The sequence below is a fragment of the Miniopterus natalensis genome, chromosome 12, assembly GCF_054644295.1.
Source record: "Miniopterus natalensis isolate mMinNat1 chromosome 12, mMinNat1.hap1, whole genome shotgun sequence".
Taxonomy (NCBI): domain Eukaryota; kingdom Metazoa; phylum Chordata; class Mammalia; order Chiroptera; family Miniopteridae; genus Miniopterus; species Miniopterus natalensis.
This window is the reverse complement of record NC_142092.1, coordinates 5,308,931-5,328,011: the sequence shown is the minus strand read 5'-3', so window position 1 is coordinate 5,328,011 and position 19,081 is coordinate 5,308,931. Positions and strand designations below refer to the sequence as shown.

The 19,081-nt window shown below is 50.3% G+C and overlaps 1 protein-coding gene across 1 annotated transcript in view; it reads right to left on the bottom strand.

Annotated features, from left to right (window-relative positions):
• Positions 1-18,013, bottom strand: part of LOC107529161 (NUT family member 2G-like) — a 78,064-nt gene extending 60,051 nt beyond the window's left edge. Inside the window, exon 1 of the mRNA XM_087823140.1 lies at positions 17,888-18,013. Coding sequence (XP_087679266.1) covers positions 17,888-18,013 — 126 coding nt within the window. The remainder of the gene's footprint in view (positions 1-17,887) is intronic.
• Between the last annotated feature and the right edge of the window lie 1,068 nt (positions 18,014-19,081).

Here is a 19,081-nt window from a genome sequence, read left to right as displayed (position 1 = left end):
GGCCACTATTACAATGCTGCGAAAACTCACTCTATTACCTTGGGTGTGCAAAGCCAATATAGCTTCTGATTTTAATAGCCTATCTTATGTCCTCACAGGCTCCCATCTCACTAGGTAAAGGCAAGATCTTAGTTCAGGCTCCCTAGAAGAAAACTCAGAAACAAAAACATGAGTGCAAGTGGTTACTTGAGAGGTGAGCCCGGGAAGCTGAGCTAAATGTGTGTTACAAGCACTTTAACTGCAGTGGGTGCTGGAGCTCAGGCACCTATGTAGGATACAGCTGAGAAGGAGGGCCAGGCTATTAACACACTGACTCCTGCCCGGCCAGCGTGGCTCAGTGGTTGAGCATCCACCTAGGATCCAGGAGATCGCGGTTCGATTCCCGGTCAGGACACATGCCTGGGTTGTGGGCTTGATCCCCAGTAGGTATATTAAGAACAACAACAACACACTGACAACCCACTGCCCTTGTGAGGGCTGCTCCTGGGGCTGTGAGTTTCCTAGTGCTTCTTGCCTGCTCCCTGGTGCTCACAGGGCCCCAGGACCTGCCCATAGGATGCTCACAGGGCCTGAGGGGTGTGAGCAGGTGTTGGCCTTGTCCACAGTACTCAAATGTTACCATGTGAATGTAAAATATCACTGTCTCTTTAGATTTGAGTTGGATCGTTTCGATGGTCGAGGGTCTTTTGAGAAAGAGCATCACCTTTCATATTCTCTCTCCTCCCTCTCTCTCTCCGGTATGACACTGAGGCACCTACATTTTTGAGGCCTCTTAGAGGAAGGGGAGACAGGATGGTAGAGCTGGTGTCCTTGAACTCCCATCTGGCTTCCTGGGGTGTTGTGTCCACACGTCCCACTGGAGTCCTTGGTCCCAGGAGCGGGTGTCCTTGACTGGTTGAGCTTTGCGGGCTGCAGCCCCAGCTTCTCTGAGCCCAGCTGTATCTGCTCTCAGAGCATGTGGGAACTTAAGGCCCCTTCGAGGACACATGTAGGGAGGCAGAAACACGACCTCAGGGCTCATTCATATGCCATGACCCTCCCCCAACATGGTGCCACTTCATCTGGGCACGTTGCCCGGCCAGATGAGCAGCGCCCTGGGCTTACCAAGGGGCAATGCCTCTTGGATTCCAGTTTTCTCTTACAGCTGCCCACCAACCTTCCTCACGTCCCTGAGTGCCTCTGGGGAAAGGGTGGACACGTTCGTCCCTGCTCTCTGCCCTCTCTCCCATTCTCACATCTCTTGTCACAAAGACCTGAAGGGTAGCGTTTGCTTTAGATCATGTCCTTCGCTCTCCACCCCTGACTAATGCAAACCTTGAACATAACATCGCCCAGGTCTGGCTCTTAATGGAAACTTAAGAAAAAAATATTGAAAATCCTTGGCCTCAGATTTGAAAATCTTTCTCTGGATGTCAGACGTACTGTTCAATCACTCTTCTTTTTGTGTAGTAAACCTAAATATCCCTGAAGGAAATGAATGTCTGTGGCAGAGTGAGGGCAAGGTCGGGGCGAACATGCAAATAGAAAAGAACACTAAATATTTCAACAATACTGCAATATTCCTTCCCATTTCAGTATAGTCTTTTTATTTTTGAAAAGCAAGACATGGTCAGAAAAAATTCAATCAATCTTACTGCTTTCCTCTATTTCCTCCACCCGTCACTTGAACTTTCCATAAATTCACTCTTGAAACTGGGCATAGTGGTTGCAACACAAGCGTCTGTCAGAAGCAGGACGCCAGTCCCAGGGATGTGAACAGGCCTCCAGGTGCAGCCAGGCTGATGCGGCAGCTCAGGGACATCACAGGCACAGGCGCCCTGCCCTGCCTGTGTCCCCAGCGTCCTCAGCAGCCCCCTCACAGCAGCGTGGGTACAGTGGTTCTAGGCACCAGGTCCAGGCAGCAGGTCCAGACGGGGCGTTTTCAGGGGAGAAACACCCCTCCCCCCGCGGCTCCCTCTGAGGAGCGAACTATCTGGAGCGGACGGTGGAGTTGCCACTGGACATTGCCTTTCAGGATGGAGACTCCCCTTCCAGCTGCGGGAGTGGTGACTGGTGTCCTCTCACTACCCTCCCAGGGTTACAGTGTCTGAGGAGGCAGCCTTGCTCAAGGCCGTGCCCCTCCTTGGGGTCCATCTGTGGGGCATCCCATAGACAGTGACTGATCCCAACTGCCCTGAGAGGGGCTGGCAACCCTGCGGCGGTAACTCCCACTCTGCCCACTCTGGTCTCCTGCCTGGTTCACAGATGTGTTATTGGGGCCCCTCCCTGGCAAATCCCTTTATACACATCTCTGATTTTGAATCTTTCTTCCACGCCACCCACTCTAAGGAGCTCCTATGAGGAGGAGGCCTATAAAGACAACGGCTTTAAAATGATGCTTTGATATTTTGGATATAGACTATCTGCCAGCTGGTAAAATTACCAGTGGCAACGTAGAATGGAAACAGCCAAGGAGGGGCATGCAGGACAGTATCTGTCCTCCCAGGACCTGCCCTTGCTTTCCCCCGGGCCACCAGACTAAGGTCAGTGTCAGTCACCTTGTGCAGTGGCTGGGGAGGTACTGGGCTGCAGGGGAGGGAGAGGCTGAGAGCTGCAGGAACCCGGCTCTCGCCAACATGCACTGTCAGGAAACAGGAGGGTCTATATGCAGGTGCATCCTGAGGGTGTTGGCTCAGAAAGACTATACAGTTGGATAAAAAATTTATTATATAAGAATACTCTCCTCAGTTCCAAGACCTAACACCCTGGCAAAAGACCCTGGGGCATGGAGCTGACCTCCTGTAGGCTGTCTCTTAGAAGTGGGGACAGAGTGATCCCCACACTCAGAGGAGTGGAGATGCCAGACCCACCAGGGCAGGAAGGGGAAGAAGGGATCAGGAGCCCCAGACATGTGCACACACTAGAGTGGACATGAGTAAGGCTGGGAAAGCCACCAGCCAAATATGTCCCATGGAAAGTCCAGAAGGGAGGCCACTTTCAGAAGCAGTAGGGAATGCCCCGGTGAGAGGACATCATGGCGGAGCTCAGGGGAGCCATCCTTGTTTGCAGGGCTCGGGAGAGGAGCTACTTTTACAGAACTGAGCTCTCGGATAGACATAGCAAAGGCCTGGTAGAGGTGCTGAACTGCCCGGGTTAAGGCGGGTGGAATTACCACAGTGAGCAAGGTTGGCAAGGTGCGCGGGCCTGAGCTTCAGAGAGCTGTGGAGATGACTTACAGAGCAGTGTTCCGGGGCAGCCAATGATAGTTATCTAATTAGGTCCAAAGAAATCAAGGGTGAGTAAGTACATGACTAACAGCAACTGACCAATAAAAAGTCACAATTCCTTGCCCTGCTGGGTGGCTCAGTTGGTTGAGAGTCATCCCGTGCACCAAAAAGGTTGCGGGCTCAGTTCCAGGTCAGGGCATATGCCTAGGTCACAGGTTCGATCCCCAGTTGGGATGCATACGGGAGACCACCAATCAATGTCGCACATTGATGTTTCTCTCTCTCTCTAATCAATAAAAATATCCTCAAGTGAGGATAAAAAAAAGTCACAATTCCTTATCTGGTTTCTGGAGCTGAACCAGATTGTAGTAGTAGATCTAGTAGCTGAAGGAGAGGCCAAATCTCCATGAGAAAGGACCTCAAAACACTGCAGCAAGTGTATAGAATAAACCTTCTCCTGGTCCAAGGGCTCGCAAACTAAGGCCTGTTGGCCAAACCCAGCCCACTGCCTGCTTTGTAAGTAACCCCGAGACACAGCCGGGGACCGTTATTTATCTGCAGCCTGTTTTGTGCTTGACCTTTACAGTCTATTTTGCTGACTCTGTGCTAACCTTTCCCTGGGGATCTGCAGCAGTTGGCTCAGTAAATTCTGCTCAGGGGACAAGAGAAAACGTGGATATTTTAAAGATGTCTGAACACAGGGCCTGAGTTGACACCAATAACCAACATCTGAGGTATCTCCAGGCACCCCTCCCACTAGAGTGGGGCTACCTGGAAACATGAAATCCTGGCCAAATTCAGCCTCACAGTGGGCCCACTGGTCTTCAGGTCCATGTGGGGGACCTGTCACACCCCTGAAGGTATAGTTTTGGAGTCGATGGTTGGCAGAGTCCTCATGTTATGTCCTTGGCCAGCAGTAGAAGAGGTTTCATATTGGGGCAGGCCCCGTGGGAACCTCTGAACCCCTCTTTTAGTCAAGACAGTGAGTCAAAAGAAGACCACAGCCCTGAGAATGGCAGATGCCACCTCCTGAGGAGCTTGGAGGATGCAGAATAGGTGGTTGCCTCCTCTCCTCATTTAAATTGCCAGTGTGTCCCCTACAAACCTCAGAGGTTCCTGGGGGATGATAGGGGAACGTGCCAAGCGTCACCAAACAGTAGCGGGGAACTGAGGCTGCCAAGGAGCATCTTCGCTGGAGCAGATTGGAACAACCTCGGGCACAGAGTAGACAGTGCAGCCCGTGCCCTGCTGAGGGCATTTTTCCCGTTAGGAAGCAGCCCCATTCACCTGGGACAGGCAGGAGGGAGGTCCATAGTGGCTCCCCCTCCTTCGGTCACAATCCAGTGCGGAGGCACCGAGGCCATCGGACAGTCCGTGAGTCTTTCACTCTCTGCTATACTGGTACCATCCTGTAAACAAGATGGGACCAGCAGGCTGGACACCTTGGCAAGACACATACGCCCGAGAGGATGCAATAAACCGAGTGGGGAGTGAGAGGCCGACCGCCCCAGTGAAACACTCAGGGTTCAGAAGTCTGGGATACGTCAGAAATCTCCTCGAAGTTGGAAAATTGTTGATTCTTGAACTCTTAGCACTAAGAAGAAGCATGATGTCTGGGAAGCATACGCTTTATCTGGGAATGATGATCTGACCCACATCCTGGGTGACACAGGGGGCTGCCCACTTTGAGTGGGGCTCAGGCAGGAAAGGGTTGTGCAGCAGGTCCAGCGTGAGGAGCTGGCCTGGAGCGGTGCCCAGGGCCCTCGGTGGAGAGGTATCTGTGGTGGGAAAAGGCATCTGGTGGAGTTCACGGCAGGTCGCAATAAAAAGATCATGACAAAAGGATTTCGGAGCAGGTTTCTGCCATCTGCAGCAGAGAACTGTGTGCCGTTCAAAACCAACTCCTCAGGCCCTGGTGGCGGTGGAGCCTGACCTTGTGCCAGCACCTCCCGGCATGAGTTGGTCTGTCAGATTCACTGCGCCGATGGTGGGCCTGCCGATTCACCAAGCAAACATTGGGCCTGCCAGATTCACCACACCAATGGTGGGCTTGCCAGGTTCACCCCACTGATAGTGGGCTGGGAGACAGCAGTCTACTATGATGAAGGCGGTGTTTCTAAAACTGGGCACCAGCGGGGCCAAGGGGCAGCAGTAAGCTCAGTGAGTGTGCAGTTCAGGTCCACGTTACCACCACTGCACCTCCACACCTCCCTCAGCTCACGCCCATGGACAGATGGAGATTCCAGTGATCAGCCCATGGAAGAGGGAGAATTTGATTCGTGATCAGAACCGTTTGGTATATGAGTTTTAGCCCCAAATGGACTATCGCTTCATCAGGGGTAGCCCTGAAGGACAACGGGGCGTGGCATTTTCCCAGGGGCCAGTTTTGAGTAGCTTACTTGGAAATGTACCCTGTGTGGATAAAGAATATGCATGGCTCACGAGCTGTTTTGCATGGCCTGGCTTTTGATCAGGAGGTGTGAGGGAGCCGGGCACAGGAGGCCTGGTGGACAGAGGGTGGACAGATCTATCGGTGTGAGCATGAAGTGTGGGAACCCCTGAATTGTGTGCTGACACCCACCAGGAAGCATTCATCACATAAGAGGTATAAACGACCAGCTAGAGGAACGACCAGCTGAGGTCAGCCAGCCTCTGCTATGGGCCACGCCTGCTCTGTGCTGACGGCAGAGGGGAACAGTTGCAACAAAGACTGTGTGGCCTTCAGAGCCCAAAATGTGGGCACTCCAGACCCTTAGAGACAAAGCTTGCTGATTGGGCACAAGGAGGTCTGAAGGACAGCAGGTGGACGTCTTGGTACAGTGGGTGCTGGGAAATGGGTGCGTAGAGAGTAGCCATGTGGTGGGACCGAGCTTACATGAGTCTAATGGGCGTCCACTCCCCAGGCTGACCGAGTTCTGTCACTGACCACAGCACATCCCTCAGCAAACCAGCAAGCTGCTTGGTGGCCAGTTAGTACAATGGAAGAGAAGTTCCCACCCTGGAAGGGAAGACGTTTATTTTGAATTACACCCTCTCCAGGGGTTTGACTTTCTTGCCTGTAAGACCTCATCCTCCGGGGAGTTACAGAAAACACTGCACATCTCCTCAGACCCAGAACCCTGCTTTGCAGCAAGGGAGGAGGTGACAGTGGGCACACGAACATGAGGCCCTCTGGTCTTATCACTTACTCCATCGCCCAGCAGCTGATGGCCTGATGGGAACATTAAAAAGACTCAAGAAGGCCCATGGCAGTGCCAGCTTGGAGATGATGCTCTGCAGGATGGGGCACCGTCCTCCAGGACACACGATCGGTGATGAAGCTGAGTGCCAGGAGGTGGAACACACGTGTCTGGGAACCATGGGTTCTGTCATCACTCCCAGGCCTGCGTGCGGGTGTCTGTGTGTCTCCTAGCAGCTTTAGGTTCTGTGGACCTAGAGATCTTATCCCAGAGGGGGAGCTTCCGCCAGGGCGCACAGTAGGAGCTGTTAAGGTAACCGTTGCCTGCTGCCTGGTCAGTTTCAGAGGCAGCACGCTGACGGGCCGGCGGTCCTGCGGCTCAGGGGAGGTGGCACTTCACACAGTGGGGGAGGGGAAAGGACATGTGCGTCCCACTGGAACAGCACTTGTCCTCCTGGCCTCGCTTTGATGGTGAACAGACACTCATAGTCTGAGACGGGCATGGCGGCAGGAGCTCAAACCCTTGGAGGAGGGTCTGGGTCACTGCACTGTGTGTCCCCTAGACCAGCAGGGTGCTAGTCAAGGGTGAGAAGAATCTGGGGATTCTTCTGGATTCTCACCCAGAAATCCCCCTAAGGTAGCACCTCCACAGCCTGAATGGAAAGAACTGGGTCACGTGCCTATTCCTCAGCCAAAGACCAATCGCAGCCTGGGCTTCCTTGCTTGGGGTTAACCCTTTGGGGGATGGAGCAGAGGTAGGGAGCCAACCAAGTGACCACACTCTGAGATGCTAGGGGTCAGTGGCCAGAGCATCGACTTCCAGATGCCTCTGGAGCTGTGTGGCCACAGGGCCAGGTGGAAGGCAGCTGCCCTGAGCAGAGACCTGCTGCAGGCCTTCTTGACACCTGCCCTTGGAGGAGCGGAGCAGCTGCTGGAGTGGTCAGTGTCCAACAAAGGCTTAGATGGGCCAGGCCCTGTGTCATGGACACCACACAGACGGGGGCAGAGCTTTACATTTCTAAGTGCTGTAGTCACCCTCTATAAAAGTAAGCCTCAAATGTTTAGTGCTTTTAAACCTTTAAAAAATTCACAAGTTAGTCCTGGCTGGGTGGCTCAGTTGGTTGGAGTGTTGTCCCGTACACCAACAGGGGGTGGGTTCGTTTCCCAGCCAGGCACATGCCCTGCTTGTGGACTTGATCCCTGGTCTGGGCATGCAGGAGACAACCGATTGATGTTTCTCTCTCACATTGATGGGTGTTTCTCTCTCTCTCTCTCTCTCTGTCTCTCTAAAATCAATTTAAAAAATAATAAGTTAAAAAAAGTACCACAGATGAGTTCAGGAGTTGGGCCTTTCTGCTCCCTGAAAACTTGACTACCATGTTAGGATTTCCAAGGTACAGGGCTGGAAGTCACCTGTGTGTTGCTGGGGACCCATGTATTCAGAGGAGGTAGCAGGAGTTTTAAAAAATAGAGAATCTATGACCAAATATGATCCATAATGCTCCATAACAAGGAGAAATAGGTGTCCTGCCATTGGATGGCTGAGAGCTGCCCTGTGCTCAGGGCGGCTCCGGGGACCGTGACACCGGCATTCCTTCTCCCTGCGCCAGAGCTGCTGGCAGCAAATCCGCAGCAGCCGGTGCGGGCCACACTCACTGCAGCAGGGGACAGGGCCCTTCTCAAAGCTGAGAGAGACCAGAAGATCCCAGTGTCACAGGGGCGTGGGAACCCCGCGCACAGCTTGCCGCCCTGAGGGTGTCTCTCCTTCCCAGTCCCAGCCGGAATTAAAGCTTTTCTGCTCCGCGCGGAGCCCGGCGCTGTTCTCTGTGGGGCGGGAGCAGCCTGGGCGCCTGGCCTGTCCGCTCGGCGCCTTTCAGGGGCCCTGACCGCGCTGCCAGCTCTGCCGAGCCTCTGCCAGGGCGTCCGCTTTCCGTTTCCTGGCACTACCTTCCATCATAATATTCATAGGACTCCGGTGAGCGTTTAAGAAAATCAACAACAGGATTCTTTGCAAACTTTTAAAGATCTGCTGATGTGTTCATTCAATTCTTAGACCTGAATGACGAGAGATGCATCCTTAACTGTGGACATTTTCATAACTAAATGAAATGAAAACCTAGTTATATTATGCAGTTTTGTGAAAGTTTTGATTCTTTTGATTATCTTAGGATGATTCATGTTTCTTTCTATGTATTTGTGGGTTTCTGCAGGTTTCAACAGCTTAGGTGGGCAAAGGGTGGGAGTAGGGGAATGTCAGAGGCGCCACCCAGCAGTGGGGTTTGAGGATGACCATTGGGGAGGACAACTGGCAGGCTTTCCCGGTGGGCACGTGCAGTCAAGATAATCTTGAAACAAAGATACCTTGGAGGAAGGAAAGGCCAGTATTCCACTGAGGCTGCTCGGTGCACCCCTGACCAGGTCATGGAAACTGCCCTAAGAACACACAAGGCTGCGCGATGGTTTCGAAAGAGCTCATGACCCAAGAAAGCGTGGGGTTGTAGAAAGTACTGCAGGTCCTTCTTGGATCTCATCCCAGGACGTTATTTCCAGAAAGGTGTAAACAGTCTCGTTACTCTTCTGCTCAGGACATGGCTGTGCGTCACATGCTCCCAGTTCTCCATCCTGCTGAGGGTGGCTGATTTAACTTCTTTCCAGGTTGCTCCCTGGCCCGTGTGGCTCAGTACGTTGGGCATCTTGCCATGCACTGAGAGGTCACTGGCTGATTCTGGTCAGGGCACATGCCAGGGTTGCAGGTTTGATCCCCAGTAGAGGGCATGCAGGACGCAGCCGATGGATGTTTCTTTCATGTGCATGTTTCTTTCTCTCTCCTTCTCCCTTCCTCTTTTTCTAAAATCAATAAAAAAAAATTAAAAAAAAATAAATAAGTAAACTTCTTTCCAGGCTGGGAGGGAAGTGTTTGGGGAGCGCACAGTGACTGGCGCACAAGCAGAGCCCGGCGCAGGGTTTCCATGCGAAGGCCGGCAGAGCCAGCACTCACACAGTGAAACAGAAAAACAAACGCTGCTGAAGGACAGAACGTCTCACCCTGGGATCCACTTTCAGAAAAACGTGATTCTGATGGAAATGACGGAGAAGCGGGGTGAAAGGTTTTCAAGCAGCCGGTGTGAGGACCTGAAGATACAGAAAGAGCCAGAGCAGGTCTCCTTCAGCCTGCCTTCCCTGGAAAACTTTGTTACAGTGAATGAGTGAGGACACGGGGCCTGATGACCAAGCACTAGTGTCTCAGGGCTCAGTGCTGGCTGTGTGGACAGACAGTCCCCGTAGTGCCACTCCCCCAAGGCCACTGGCAGGCAGAGCAGTCATGTCCACAATGGTGCCTTGTAACCTGGATCTCCAAAGGAAGCCTCTAATTCATTTAAATATATTTTCCCATATATTTTTCCCTATTACCATTCACAAGATTAAAAAATGGTCTGTAATCAAAATCTAGTTGATAGTCTTTCAAGAGCGCTATCATGTCCCAAGATTTTACCAAACAAGACAGATTTTCTTTGATAATACATGTCCGGTTGGCCTTGAGTCCCAGGGATCAGTTGTGAATGAGATGTGGCCACGTGGAGGTCTAGCATCGATACCTTCAAAGCAGCAGTCACAGACTGGGCCTGTGTGTGGACTGAGGGTTGGTGTCCCATCCACGTGTGGAAGCCCAAGCCCCAGTGTGACTATATCCGGAGATGGGTCTTTACAGATGTAATTAAGGTTAAATGAGCTCATAAGGGTGGGGCCCTGATCCAACAGTGCTGGTGTCATCATAAGAAGAGGCACACCAGAGAGTTCTCACTCTCTCTTTCTCCACATGCACAAAAAGGTGGTCATGTGAGACGCAGTGAGCTGGCTGCCTCCTGCAGGCCAGCGGAAGGGCCTGAGAACAGATTTGCTGTTCTGGGGCCGCGATCTCGGGCTTCCAGCCTGCAGAGCTGCCATCAGCACGCTCCTGTTGTTTAAGCCGCCGACTCTGGCATTCCGCTATGGCAGCCTGAGCTCACCGACACATGCCACGAGCAAGCGTCCTCTCTGCTGGGTGCCTTGAGTGCTGATAATTACAGTAACACTAATAAGAGATTCACCGTTCAGGATCTTTTGTGATGTACCTGGCATCGGTCACCTCTAAGTTTTATTCATTTCTCCTTTCCCTGTGGCTGCCTTTATCTTCATGCTCTGGCGAGTCCTGGGCTATGCTGGGTAGGGAACCTCACTTGTCATCACGAGGACAGTGTGCTGCGTTCACACAGGTTGACATGATGTCACTTAGGTGAGGCCCACAGCAGGAACTTGGGCCGCAGCCTCAGTTTTATATATTGTATTTCCCTTTAGATTTATATAAATATAACAAATTGTATTTCTGTTCTATTTTAGTTTGGGGGCCTGTGGAAATCCTTTGTGTAAAAGCTAATCACATGAGTGTTCTGGGTCCATGCATCTAAGCACACTGTGTTTGCACAGGGGAGCTGAGGGAACAGAAGGAAAAAAGTCCCACCTGGAGATCTTACCCCAGCAATGCCCCCACTTTCTTCTTCAACCACTTCATTCATCTGAGCCTAGAAGATTCTAAAAAATTCTGCCTTGAGTAAGTGACGCCTTGACTCTTTCACTACCTGCTTTATCCCAGGGGGAAGCTGAATGGTAGCTGGGAACAGGTTGTTACCACATTGGCTACAGGACTGGTGCCCAGACAGAAATGATGGCGCCAAGAGCTGGGTCAGAGGTGAGGACAGGAGATGTGGCAGTGCCAGGGCCCTGCCGAATCGGATCTGAAGGCAAGATTCAGATTGGATAATACCCTTTGCTCCACTTTTCAAATGGCCCTCACACAGGCCTGCCTCTCCCCTGCGTCACCCCTCCCGCCCTCTCTCCTCCCGCCTCCTGCTCTAGGTCCTTCAGCCGTTACACACTCCTAGGCTGTGCATGTTGCTGCTGGTCCTGAGGGTGGACGAGGGAGACTGAGCCTCTGCATTATGGACAAAAGCTGCAAGCCAACCTTGCTGAACCACAGTTACCCCTCTGAGGTCATAGGTGACATGTCACATTGTCATGCGGCTGACCCATTAGGACGACTCGGGACAGGGAAGCATTGCTCTCACAGTCACATCTCTCTGCACAAAAGGTAAACCCACAGCCCATTAAGAGGTGGTTCTCCTGGGTAGACACCAGCACTGCCAAAAATTTTCTAAGGTGTAGCCTGATCCTAGAAATAGAGTCAATTTGCAGGAATGTGCCCTTAATCTTTGAGTAGAAACCACTAATTTTCTTTCCTTTTTCAACATAGTCTCAGTGAGGTTGTGCTTATCTGGAAGACACTGGGGCAGGTCAGCATCATTTAATTTAAAAAACCAAGTTCAATAGGCCCTGGCTGGGTAGCCCAGGGTTAGAGTGTCATCCCAATACACCAAGATCAATGCAATCCCTATAAAAATTCCAATGGCATTTTTCATGGAAGTGGAATAAATAATCCTAAAATTTTTATGGAACCACAAAAGACCCTAAATAGCCTCAGCAGTCTTCACAAAAAACAAAGCCGAGGCATCACAATTCCTGATTTCAAACTACACTAGAAAGCTACAGTAATCAAAGCAGTATGGTATTGGCATGAAATCACACACCCAGATCAGTGAAACAGAACAGAGAATCCAGAAACAAGCCCCTGTGTATATATGGTCAATTAACTTATGACAAAGGAGCCGAGAATATATAATGAGGAAAAGACTGTTTCTTCAATACATGGTGTTGGGAAACTGGACACCTATATGCAAAATCATGAAACTGGAGCCCTATCTTAAGTTCTACACAGAAAAGCAACTCAAAACGAATTAAACACTTGAATGTAAGATCTGAAACTAGAAGACTCCTAGAAGAAAATATAGGTGGTAAGCCCTTTGCCATTGGTCTTAACAATGATGTTTTGGATTTTTGACACCCAAAGCAAAGGCAACAAAAGCAAAAACAAATAAGTGGGGCTCCAAAAAATAATAAATAAATAAATAAATAAATAAATAAATAAATAAATAAATGCATGCATGCAAAAACAGTGCCCTGGCCGGGTGGCTCAGATGGCTGGCGCATTGTCCTGTACACCAAGAGGTTGCTGGCTTGATCCCAGTCAGGGCTCATACCTAGGCTGCCGGTTGATCCTGGTCAGGGTGCATATGGGAAGCAAGCAATCGATATCTCACTTTCTCCCCTCCTCTCTCCCTCTAATCAATAAAAACATACCCTCGGGCAAGGATCAAGGAAAGAGTGGGACTCCATTAAACTGAAAAGCACCTGTTCTGCAAAGGAAACCACCCACAAAATGGAAAGACGGCCTATGAAATGGGAGAAAATATTTGCAAACCACATATCTAAGAAAAGTTACCCTTTTTTTATCCAAAATATAAAAGAAACTTTTATAGTTATTTATTTATAGCAAGAAATAAATAAGTAAACAAATAACCCAATTAAAAATGGACCAAGGACCGGAATAGACATTTTTCCAAAAAAGACATAAAAATGGCCAACAGGTACATGGAAAGGTGCTCAGTGTCACTTGTCATTAGGAAAATGCAAATCAAAACCATAGTGAGATATCATTTTACATCATCAAAAACACAACAGATAAAAAATGCTGGCTAGGATGTGGAGAAAAGGGAGTCTTGCAGAATGTTGGCAGGAATGAAATTGGTGCAGCCACTATGGAAAACAGTATGGAGGTTCTCAAGAAATTAAAATAGATCTATCACATGATTTAGCAATCCCACTTCTGGGTATATATCTTAAGGAAACAAAGTCATTATCTCAAAGACATACCTTTACTCCCATGCTCACTGCAGCATTAGTCACAGTAGCCAAGGTACAGAAACAACCTAAGTGTCTGTCAGCAGGTAAAATCACTTTAAAAATGTGAGACAGAGACACACAGTGGAATATTACACACCCAGTGGAATATTATTCAGCCTTAATAAAGAAGTAAATCCTTTCATTTGTGACAATATGGATAAACCTTGAGGGCATTATGCTAAATAAAATAAGCCAGACAAAGAAAGACAAATACTGCATGGTATCACTTACATGTGGAATCTAAAAAAAAAAAGTCAAACTCATAGAAATAGAGTAGAAAACTGGTTGTTAGGGGCTAGGTGTGAGAAAAGTAGAGAGAGGTTAGTGAAAGAGCTCAATAGGTCAGTTATAAGATAAATAAGGCCTGAAGATGTATTTCTAACATGGCAACTCTAGTTAATAACTGAAAGTTGCTAAGAGAGTAGAACTGAAATATTCTCGCCCTCCAAACAAGTGTAAATATGTGATGTGAGGTGACAGATGTTTTAATTAACTCAGTGAGGGGAACCCTTTCCAAATGCATACTTATATGAAGTCATCATGTTTTAAACTTTAAATATTGTACATTTTTATTCATTGATATACCTCAATAAAGCTAAAAAAGAAAGCTAACAAACAAGAAAGACGTGATCTGTCCAGCCATGAAAACTCAGGGAGGAGCCTTAAATGCGTATGACTAAGGGAAAGAAGCCAGCCTGAAGGGCCGCATGCTGTGGGATTCCGGCTCTGACATTCTGGAAAAGGCGGGACTGTGGAGACAGTAAAGAGATCAATGGCCACCAGGGATTGGGGTGCCCTGGGAGAGTAGGCGGAGCACAGGGGGTTCTTAGGGCAGCGAATCAATATTGATCAATATTGTGTGATGCCGCAGTGATGGATACATGTCATGTTATATTTGTCCAAACCCATGGGCTGTCCACCATGGAGAGTGAGCCCTCCTGGGATCTGCAGACCTTGGGCGATGGTGTGTCAGCATAGGAAGGCATTTGCAAAGCTCTCCTGCAAGTTATTGATAATCAGACAGCCCCAACTGCAGATGAGAAAATGTGGGTTTTAGCGTTCTTTTGCTGGGTAACAAATTACTGCAAATGCAGTAGCTTGGCACCACATGTATTCATTACCCTCAGTTTCTGTGGGTCAGGAGCTCGAGCTGAATCACCTGCTCAGCGTCGCCTGTGGCTGCTCCTGATGTGTCACTTGGCCTGTGTTCCTTTCCAGAGCTCCGGGTCCCCTTTTGTGCTCATGTGATTATTGACAGAATTCAGTTTCTCTGCAATTTAGGACTGAGGTCCCTGTTCTCTTGCTGACTGAGGGGTCCTCTCCGTTCCTACTGGATGTCTTCAGGTCCTCGCCACGTGGTCCCTTCCACAGGTCCTTTCCAAAGGAGGCTGCTTCTTGCTTCAGGATGGGCCGGTCCTTGTCAGCGCTTGTGGGGCTCACCTGCTTAGGTCAGGTTCACCTGGATAATCGGCCTTTAACCAACTCAAAGTCAACTGATTGGTCGTCTAATCACGAGTGATGCTCCATCATGCTCACAGGTTCTGTTCTCATTGTGGGACTTTTCAGGGAGTGCACATGAGGCGGTGGGAATGTTGGGAGCCATTTCAGAGTTCTGTCTCCCACAGGCTGTGTTTCTCACAGCCATAGAAGATGAGGAATTCAGCATAGCCAAATGAAGGGGGTTGTCTAGTCTAGTAGTTTAAAGCTCTGCCCCTGGAATCAGTCAGCGCTGGCAGGTATTGCTGAACTGCTGAAGCAGGTTAGCAACCTCCCTGGTGCCTTACCTGCATGATTCGGAGGCTGACACATCGTGGGTTGTAGAGAAGACTTGCTGAGCTCATCCATGCAAAGCATTTGGTTCTCTGGTTGGCACAGGAGTCAAAGTGAGCGAGCGTCTCACAAGTGCTACTCCTTGGTTACTGCAGGGCCATGGGGCACATGTGACAAAGCCATCTTATGCATGCAAACAGCACCACGCTGCTGTCAAAACTGAGTATTGGAAAGGTGCCCAAGACCTTAGAGGGTGTGGGGTGGGAACATTGCAGCTGGTAACAAGCCTGTACTAGGGCTTGAGTGGTGAGCTGCAGAAAGTATTTGGGGACCCAAAAGACCCATGGCGACGGTCAGATCCTCAGTCACACTCATGTGTCCTGGGCTGGTTAAAGCTGTCCGTCATGGGATGGGGCCAATGTGTCAGCGCCAACACACCATGTGAGGCTGCTAATGTCCTCACTGACTGCTGTGTGCTTTTACAAAGGACAACTAGTGCTCTTCTGGAGGTCGTAGGCACTGAAAACTTGACTACAGCTTTCCTGCGCCTAGTCCTGCTTCTAACACCAACCCGCTTGTGGCTCGATGTGAGTCATTTAAACTGCTTTCATTCCGGGAAACAAGTTACATAAACGCAGCTCCCTGTAAGGCCCCGTGCGAGTTGCTTAAAAGCTCTGCTCGAAGTCAATCAAAACAGGGTCCGGCTGGGAGGGCGTTCATTAGCGGATGCTGGCACTGCACCTTCAGCGTTAATTACTGTTATTGGGAGGCCTCGTTGGCAATGTTGAGAATCATTTTGCAAGAGACGGTGTTAATTAAAATGCAAATTGTCTCATGCCACCCTCTCCCTTGCAAGCTTTAGAAATCAAAACGAGTTATGTTTATTTTAAGACAACTTTTCCCACCAGTCTAGTCCCGATGTTTACAGTTGAAGTCCTCAAGAGCCACGTACCTCTTGGCTGTGGAAACTTTGATTTTGATCTGCCTTTTGGAAAAGAAGTATCAGTAGTATGGCGGCGTTTAGATCAGTTATGGCCTGCTAGGGGACGTGCACCTCGCGCACATTGGAGAGAACAGCTCTGCTGGCGGGCAGGCGCCTCTGCCCCTGGCTCCGAGGCCCTGAAATGGGGCTGGTCCGAGTGAGGTGCACCGTGTGTGTGCAGCACAGGCCGAGCTTTGAACAGTTAGTGCAGAAAAAGAAAGAGACGTCACTAATTAATGTTTGCTCTGTACTGATTACATGTTGTAATGATAATATTTTGGCTATATTGGTTAAAATCACTTATAATAAAAATTAATTCCACTTGTTTTTGTTTTTTTTACTTTTTATTTTATTTTACTTATTTTATCTTTATTTTTAATTAATTAAATGTATTGGGGTGACCTTGGTTAAAGAGACCATATAGGTTTTAAGTGTACATTTCTATGATACGTGACCTGTATGTTGTATTGTGTGCCCAACACCCAAAGTCAAATCATTTTCTGTCATCATGTGTTTGGCCCCGTTACCCTTCTAAAACATTTACAATTATGGATGTGTTGTGGGTGGAATGAGGGCCTGGCTCACACTTTGGCCTTCTTGTTGGAATAGCCACCGTCCGGTCCCTCTGCCTCCCCAGAGCTGCCCGCAGCATGCCCAGGCCTGAACCAGAGGGCTCTGGCTAGTGCCAGCGTCGCCTGCTCAAAGCCCTCGCTTAACTGCCCATAGTCAGGCCCAAGCTTACTTGCCTGGTGCACCTTCCCACCTTCCAGCCACCTTTATGTCCCAATTATTATTCCTGTGACCCCTGTGCCTCCTTAAGACCGCGTCCCTGTCACCCCTGCCAATGGGCACACTAGGGGTGTCGTCCTGCATTCTGACTGTGCCTGCCTGTGGCATGTTTGTTACAACCCACTGACACTGTGTCGAAATGGTCTGTTCAGTGTCTGTCCCCCATAACCCATGTGCTCGCTCCTCAGGGGAAGGACGCCACATCTTTGTGTTTGTCTCCATGGCACATAATAAATATTTGTTTAAAGCACGTAGAATGGCAGAGCCAGGGGTAAACAGTGCTGGCCCACACAGCCGTCTCCACACCCCACCACGACCCCGAGGCGACGCAGGCTTTGTTTTTACTGTAATGTTTCGTCATTGTTTTTAATAACAATGAAAACCACTGCAGGGAGTAAACCCGGTGGCTCTCCTCTGGGCTGTTCAGCCTCCCCTTGGGTGACTTGCACCCCTAGCCATGGGTGGAATATGGTGTTTTGGTGGGCTGAACACTGAGAATTGCCACAAAGTGCCAATTAGCCACCTGCCGGGCGACAATCTTGTTAACATGAAGCTCAGGGGGTGCTGGCTGTTTGCGTGTTTTCACAGGAGATAGGCATCTCCCTTCTGCCATGTGGATCAGTGTTTGTGTAGTTCAGCTGCAGGTCTGCTTGGGGTTGTTGAGGCCACGTTAGTCATACAACCAACCCCCGCACCCCTTCCTCGGGCTCCTGGAAGAAGCTCTGACCCCGTTTGCCCTCCCTCCAGAGACCACCAGGCAGGCTCAGGTCAAGGCCGCCCTGTTCCAGGGAACTGCACATGCAGGACGCTCACCCAGCAGCAGACGGACTAGGGCCCTTCTCTCCCAAACGAAGGCGCTTCCCGGGAATGTGCTCCGAGCCCTTCCCAGGAATCAGTCATTAAAAACAATCTTCACTTTAAAATCTGGTTCACTCTTAGCTTTCCAGGAATACACCTTTCCATAGATGAAGACCCAGCTTTTCTCTGGTCAGAAAAGAAACTTTTGTCTGTTCAAAACATAAAAACCAAAACTGAAACCCAACTCACAAACAAATCTCCTTTGTCATTTTCCTAAAAAGTCCAGGGCAGACCCCTTGGGAAGCTGCAGATAAGAAGAGGGACACGCACCGGCTGCCTGAAGCGGTGGCGGATGCTGAGCTGCCCGCCACGGTCCTCACTGGGGCCGGCCCTGCCCTCTCCTGTGCCCGCCGCTGGGCCCGCCGCCCGCCACTCCTGGCTGCCCAGCACCGTCATGCGATTCTCCACGATGGAGCCACTGCCCCGGGGCCCAGGAGACTCTGCTTTCCTGTCAGGCCCGGTGTGAAGCTTCAGGTATGGTCATTCCCCCTTGGGGTGCGGGCTGTCCTCAGACTGCGCGCTAGCGCCTGAGCCCGAGGACTGCCCGCTGCCAGGGCGCCTCCGCCTCCGGCCTGCAGCCGCCTGAGCCGCCAGCACCGCCCTGCGCCCCGCGGCCCGCGGCCGGGCCAGCTCCGCACCCGCTTCTCAGGCGAGGCGCTGAGGCGGGGCGAGGCAGCCTGAGAGGCCGCGATGACCCACCGTGCGCCTGAGCCAGAGAGTCCTGGAGCCGGCACCCAAGTTACTTGGTGGGCCCGGCACCTTCTCCCACACCTTCCTTTCTGAGTCTAGATGACTCAGGTCTTCTAGGGTTTTCTTTTTTTGCTTTCTTTTTACTCTTTTTAAAATTCAAATACTGACTTTGCATTGAGTGAACATCGACTATGGACGGCCAGAGGCTCATAACACAGGAGGGCTGGGCTAACAGTTGGGGAATGGGTCCTGCGTCCTTGGCCCTCAAGTTACCAAATCATATGACACCCCCAGGTCTCAGTTTAACCAACGGTAAAATGAGCACCTGACCCTACATGATCTGTCAAGTGCAGCCTCCAGAACAGTCTAGAAAGCCCATGGATGAATGAAGTGGCCGAGATGGGTCAGCTGTCAGCGCAGAGAAAGACCATCGGCACTGCTGGGTGGCCAAGTGGACACAGAAAACGCTCCCCCTTTCCACCTCAGTCAACAGCTGCCATCTCGTCTCTCGTGCTAGATCCTCACAATTTAAATGTTACGGCCTCGGAAAAGCAATTATATCTATAATGTTTTGATTGGTTTGAAAAATTCACTTTAAACAGAAAGACATTTTTCAGATTTGTGCCTTTGTGGCATCCAGTGCCCAGTTGGAAAGTGTGCAGTTCAGACGGGTGACCTGGGTGATTTTTCCCTTCCTCCAACCCACTGAGCTGGAGGTTGTCAGTGCGTGTCGCGCTCCGGGTGCAGACAGAACTCAGAGGGAAAGGCAGGCTT